At 37.9% G+C, this 6,631-nt stretch overlaps 1 protein-coding gene across 1 annotated transcript in view; it reads left to right on the top strand.

Annotated features, from left to right (window-relative positions):
• zgc:153039 overlaps nt 1–6,631 on the top strand; it is a 67,691-nt gene that overhangs the window by 10,354 nt on the left and 50,706 nt on the right. Inside the window, exons 5-6 of the mRNA XM_032509029.1 lie at nt 868–975; nt 1,215–1,326. Of these exons, the coding sequence (XP_032364920.1) occupies nt 868–975; nt 1,215–1,326 (220 nt within the window). The remainder of the gene's footprint in view (nt 1–867; nt 976–1,214; nt 1,327–6,631) is intronic.

Raw genomic sequence — 6,631 nt, 5'->3', positions numbered from 1 at the left:
AAAAACAAGTACATTCACTTTTCCTGCACTGTTGGCAGAGGACTAATGTTGCACATGTTCGCTGGTTTTTGATGTCCAAATCTATTGAAGCACTCTACTCTGTTTGCAGGGATTTACATCTAAGCACATGATTACTGAGCTAATTGGTGTAACTCTCGAATGCACTCAGGCACACGTGAGAGCTATTACACATTCAAGCTCCCAAGATCTGATGAAAGAGAACACAAACACACATACACACTGACGTGTAAAATCATAATTTAACAAGTGAATAATTTAAAGTCCAGAAAAAAAGGATAATCACATGATTAGAATGAAAACCTAATTGGGTCTAATTACATTGTAAGAAGCAAAGGGTGTCTTATAAATGGATCTGTTGATATTAGCTGTTAGATTATTTTCTTTATTTAACTTCCTACAATACAAAACAATACATTTATACTTTCATTAATCTATAAAGCACAGCACTTTTACATGACCTTCAACTTGTTGGAACTCCCTCAGGGAAAACTGCTATCATTCATTGACAGAAAAACAAGAGCAGAATGTTGTGAAGTGTTACTTCAAGTTAAAGTGTTAATGACGTGATCCAATTATACCCATACAGCAACAACGACCTAAATGGAGATTAGTTTTTTTATCAATAGATTCAACATCCTGTGATTGATTAGTTTATGCTCTGCAAACAGCAGAAAAGATGTGTAGGGATTGGTTTTCTCAAACGCTGTAAAACATGATGAGGTTTGGTGGCGAGCAGGTACAGAGTAGTGTTTGCCAACAAACCAAATTGAACTTTCTTTTAGAAGACTAACGGTGCTGATAAAAGCACACCTAGAGTGACTTATCTGTTGTTATCTCTTCCCTCAGCTAACTACACTGTGGATTACACAACAGGAACCACGATGACTTTTGCCACCGTTTTTGCTGTAATGTTTAATGGCTGCACCGGCATCATGGCTGGCTCGAACATTTCAGGTAGGTGAGATCAAAGGCCTGTACAGATCAAGATCAACATGCCTTGGATTTTATTTCAGTTACCCGGCATCACCTAATATTTTACATAAGAAGAACAAACCATAATTCTACATGAATCTGAAAAACATAGACACGGTTTTACAAGCAAAATGCTTGGGGGGGGGTTAGTTAGTTGGTTGGTTGGTTGGTTGGTTAGTTATGTGTTCTGGACACACACAGTAATCCTGTCTTTCTACTAGGTGACCTAAAGAATCCTAGCTACGCCATCCCCCGTGGCACCATCACAGCGGTCATCTTCACCTTCATCATCTACAACCTGCTCAGCGTACTGGTGGCCTGCTCTTGTGACCGGTCAGTAACACACACATAAAAAAAGAAATCCTGTACAAGCGTACACTTTATTTTGGACATATATATTATTTGATGTAGTGGTAAAAATACTAGGTTAAACTTGAGCTGTCTTGGTTTTATACTACCTACTAAACACATTCAGTTATATCATTTATATCTACAAAGAAACAAAAAGCAGTGAAACGGACCATAATTGAACATTAATCCACGCTGATCCAACACGGTAATTAAACCTTCGGGTTGAGTATGAGTGCTGCGCGGTGCTGTAGTAATAGATGTTTGCATGTTTTGTTTTCCGCAGCTGAAATCCAATACTTAGTGACTATCAGATAATGCGAACAGAGTTCATTTTCTGCTTCACCAAACTGAATTGGAGCGTCAAAAGGGGGCCGGTCTCAAAAGCATCAATTCCAAGTGAACGTTATCCAACACCAGGTGGCTGTTAATCAATCTGAGCAACTGCAGCACGTGTGAATAACAGTGGACAAAGTAATGGAAACAGTACTTCAAGCCCATTTTTGACGCTGGGTGTTTACTGAATGAATCATTGTTATAAAGTCGTATAGGCTAAATGTCAATCGAGCCATTACTCAACAACAGTTACCATAATACAGACCTAGTTGTGTAGACGCAGACACACAAACAACCTGATATGTGTGACATTATACTTTTTTCTCAATCCAGAGCAGACACTCTCAAAAAAAAACCAATCAGAAAAGATCTTCATCAATTCTCTGATTGACTGAGATCTTGGCACATTGCAACACTCCAGCAGACTGGAGCAGATCAGGGAATTTGAGAAAGGGCAACTGAATTAAACTAAATGAGAGGTAAAGTATGATGCGCTTATGTGGATAATAGAATCCCCACAAATGCTTTTATAAAGCCCAGAAAAGGTCATTTGTTGATGAAATTAACTGTGTGATAATATCATTTTTGTGCTCGCATTCCAGAAAAAAAAAACTATGCTCTAAATGTCCTGCAAGATTGAGACCCAACTGACAGGGAACAGTTTGAGAAAATTTGGATTTCTGGATGGGAATTTTGACTTTAAGGATTTTTTAAATGTAATTTTTCCAAGAAGGAGGCTGGATTTTATGCCCTCCAACTGGGATACTAGCATACATTATATTTAATGATAGCGGGCAACTAGCTGTATCAAAAGTGAAAAGACTCACCAGATTGTGTACAGCCTGTTTTTTTTGGTTTTTTTTACTACTTTCTGATAGGCAACCATATATTAATTTCTTCACTTATTATTAGCTGTTCATGTTCTTCCATAACTAACAACAATCTCTCTCTGTGTGAAGACAATTTAAAAGTTTTCCCAACTGCAAGAATTAAGCATAATATTAGCATCTAGCTAAGTTTTCGCAGGAAATCTACTGCCGCTTAACATTGACAACTTTTTACTCTTAATGGAATTTTTCACGGAATCTCTATTTTGAATAACAAACACTTGCTACCTGTAGGCCTAAAAAATGGCTGTGAAATGTTTGTTCTTTTCGCTCAGCTTGGATTTACAACAGATACAAAGTACTTCAATGTCAACCGAGAGTTTTGGCAAAAAAAGTATTAAAATATCCATAGAAACTTAGTTACACTCAAAATCTGTGAAATATTCCTTTTAATTAAGTGTTAGCATGCAGCTAACAATCCATCAGGGCCCCATGGATAACTTTGGTGTCTGTGTCCTCACTTCACTCTCAAGGTTAGAGCAGTCAAGTCTTTACCTTGATGTTGCACTTCTTTCTATTTATTTGTCCTCCCTCTCCTTCTCTATCTATCTGTCTCTCTCTATCTGTCTTTTGCTGAGTGCCAGTTGTTCAGTATTGATGTAGCTCTAAAGCGAGTGTTGCCAAGGTGCTAAACTGACATGACAGGGCTATAAAAGAGCATCAGAGATCAATACTGCCATCATTTAGCCTGCCGCACTGTTGTACTTGCGTCCGCCTACCACACACACTCTCTGATAAGAGACCATGATGTGTTTCTTAACACACTTTCTCCACCTCTGCAGTACTCTATCTTTTCCCCTAGAGTCACACATATTACTTGTTCTTTATGTTAGTGTATGTTTACGTATGGTTTCCATCTGTTATAGATATCTAAAGTAGTTTCCCTTTTAGAAAATGACTTATGTTACATTAGTTATTCATTTATTAATGAAGGCTCGAGGCAATGTCAGTATTTTAAAGTAGGGCCAAATCAGCACTGAGCCCCCACTCACATGACCCAAATAAAGAGGCCATAAAGTTCCCTCACATGGTGTGTGTGTGTGTGTGTGTGTGTGTGTGTGTGGGTGGGGTGGTGTGGGTGTGTGTGGGTGTGTGGGTGTGTGTGTGTGTGTGTGTGTGTGTGTGTGTGTGTGTGTGTGGTGTGTGGTGTGTGTGTGTGTGTGTGTGTGTGTGTGTGTGTGGTGTGTGTGTGGTGTGTGTGTGTGTGTGTGTGTGTGTGGTGTGGTGTGTGTGTGTGTGTGTGGTGTGTGTGTGTGTGTGTGTGTGTGAATTGACAGTTCAGTTGTATGAAAACATTAATTTACATATAAAACAAGACATACAGCATGTAGTGGATTGTAAATGCAATATGCATACCCCTCATTGGGGAGGTACCAAATAGCCACTGCAGTCCCTTCTGTAGTTTTGTGCCTGGGGGGGTTAGTTTCTCCGTAGAAGAAATCAAGTGGTAGCAGGTCATGTGTAAACTCAGCTGGATCTAAATACTATGTGGGCACATGATGAGTGTAAACTACATGGCTGATATGCCTGCTAGGCCTGTGCTGTTTATAGTAGAAGACGATTTCCCTCAACTTTATCAATGGAGATTTGTTCTGTTCTGTTATTAGTTTTACTGATATCCGCAGCGGCATGTGACATCACACCATGTGCATTATGCATGTGTGTGTAAGAGAGACCTTATGTGTCAATGCACCCAATGCTTCTGTGGAACTCTGGTCATACTGTATGTCTTAAAGACTTATACAGAAAGGAAATGTATACAATTCTTGTAAATGGCCAGGATGGAAAGTAAAACATCAAGTTTCTTAGAGCTATACAGATTGGTTGATTATGAAATACAGAAGGCGTAAAATCCTGTTTTATTGGTTTCATGCCCGGGACATCACTCCCTGTCTTATCTTCACTTAACTCGGGACAGTTTGGTTTATTGAGGCTGACCAGAATTGAACTGATAAAAGTGTTATCTTGCCGGAAAAAAATGTATAATAATTTCTCAGAAGCACTAAAACTTGTGGGGTATTTTCATATTGTGCACTTGTATCCGTTCATCCTCATGCCGTCTGGCTTGTGACTTTTTTAAATGCTGGTTAATGTGAGGAAACAAAAAAAGTTATCTTAATAAGGTAGATCAATCTGACAATGTGATCATTTCTCCTCTGCATTGTAATGACTGGAATTTACTTCACTTCCCTAGATTAACCTAATGGCCTAATTGTCTTCAGGCAGTATTTGACAACTAACTCTCCAGAATGCATCCATTAACTGGCCAGCAGCCACTTTCCACCGGTGAACCATCTATTTTAATATCCAGCTTTCATTTTCTAATGGAGGAAATAGCAGCTTTTATGCATTACCTGTTTGTAAGCAGTGTGCTGCAGTGTATTTCATCTTCTGCTTCTGGAAAAAACATTTTCATTCACCGCTGTTTCTGCTACATTAACTCGGCTCAATCCAAGAAAAAATATTAACAACAATACCTAAAGTGCTCATAAAACCTTATTGATTTTCTGTAAGGAAATTAGAGAAAGACCCAATATTTATCAAGGCACAAGAATTTAAGAATTATCCATTTACTCGAAACATGGAAAATGTTGGTCATCCATTACACGCACAACATCACATACCTATTCAAAGAAAGCGTTTTGTGAAAATTACTCTGAAATATCTTTATAGGAATGTGTTGCCTTTGTTATATAAAAAAAAAAGGGATCAGTACAAAGGGAAACCAAAACCCTGAGGCAAAAACCAATCTTACATTTATCTCATACAACCATTTGTACATGCCAACTCTCAGTAACACACACTCTGACTCTGACACGGGCCCCCTCCAAAAAGCCTTTAGGAGCTTAATTGGGGTTCCCCCTTTTTAAAGACACAATGATGACGTGTGAAATAAACAAAACGAAAGTTTCACTGCAAAGTAAAAGTGACACATAAGCGTGAGGCAGGCAGCAGGTTTTTTGGCATAAAATTATGCAAACAGTCAGGCTAACTAAATTATCAAGGATTAAAATATGAATGCTTCAATTAAAGTCTTTCGTCATGTTGTGGCATTACTACACCTCATGTCAGGGGGAGCCCTCGCTCCAGACACAAGACTCCAGGGTAACTGTGAGGATGGCAGTATCTGATTGTTATGAGATGCCGATGTGGTAGGTAGGCATATGTTTTGTGTGTAAATCTTGTGTGTGTGTGATTTAACTAGGATATAAGGATGTTTCTAAGTGTATAAATAAACCCTTTTGTATGTATGTCCTGACCTTCTATCAAGCATCTGAACAGGTGTATGAACAGATGAAGGATTAACCACAATCATATTTAATTATACATAATTCACACATGAACACAACCTTACAGTGTGTAGCATTTACTGTTTAAACATATGTGCAAGGCATTCACAGGTGGACTTAAAACAGTTTGAGCTTGAACACATACAACCTTAAAGTCCACTTACTTTATTTCCTCCCTGACCTCAAGGTCTTCATCAGGGAATAGAAGTTGCTCAGTTGTCATGAGAGCAAGATTAAGTATTTCTAAATATAATAAGCATAATGAGCATAATGAATGCTTATTTTTTTCATTTTCATGTTAAATTATTATTATTAACAGGAGTTATTGATATAAAGAGAATTTATTAAAAATATGTTTTAATACAAGCGCTTCAAAATGTCCTCATATCGGCTAACAATTACATTATAGTGTGTTCAAAACCATGTATGATTTGTTCATATACAGCTTGTAAATGCCAAATGAAAAGAAAGCGTGACTGGAAGATGATTTAGCTACAGGTTGCCATATTGTTAAAAAAAAACTGATTTCCTAATGCTTTCAGGGTAATATGTTTTATTCCACCTTTATTTTCTATGCTTGATAAAATATACATTTTAAAACAAGTTTCCACTGATGGCAACGCTGCCTGTTGTAGTTACAGGAGTTGTCCAAAGGGTGGCAATCACACTCTGATTTATTTATTTAGAGTGACAAACTAACCTTTACATAAGGTTCTTTTAAATTGCCGCCCTCTGCAAATTGTAGTTCTGCCTCATAGTTTTAAAAGTAGCATTGAC

Source organism: Etheostoma spectabile, chromosome 3 (assembly GCF_008692095.1).
Source record: "Etheostoma spectabile isolate EspeVRDwgs_2016 chromosome 3, UIUC_Espe_1.0, whole genome shotgun sequence".
Lineage (NCBI taxonomy): Eukaryota > Metazoa > Chordata > Actinopteri > Perciformes > Percidae > Etheostoma > Etheostoma spectabile.
Note: the sequence above shows the minus strand (reverse complement) of the source record. Positions and strands in the feature narration are given on the sequence as shown.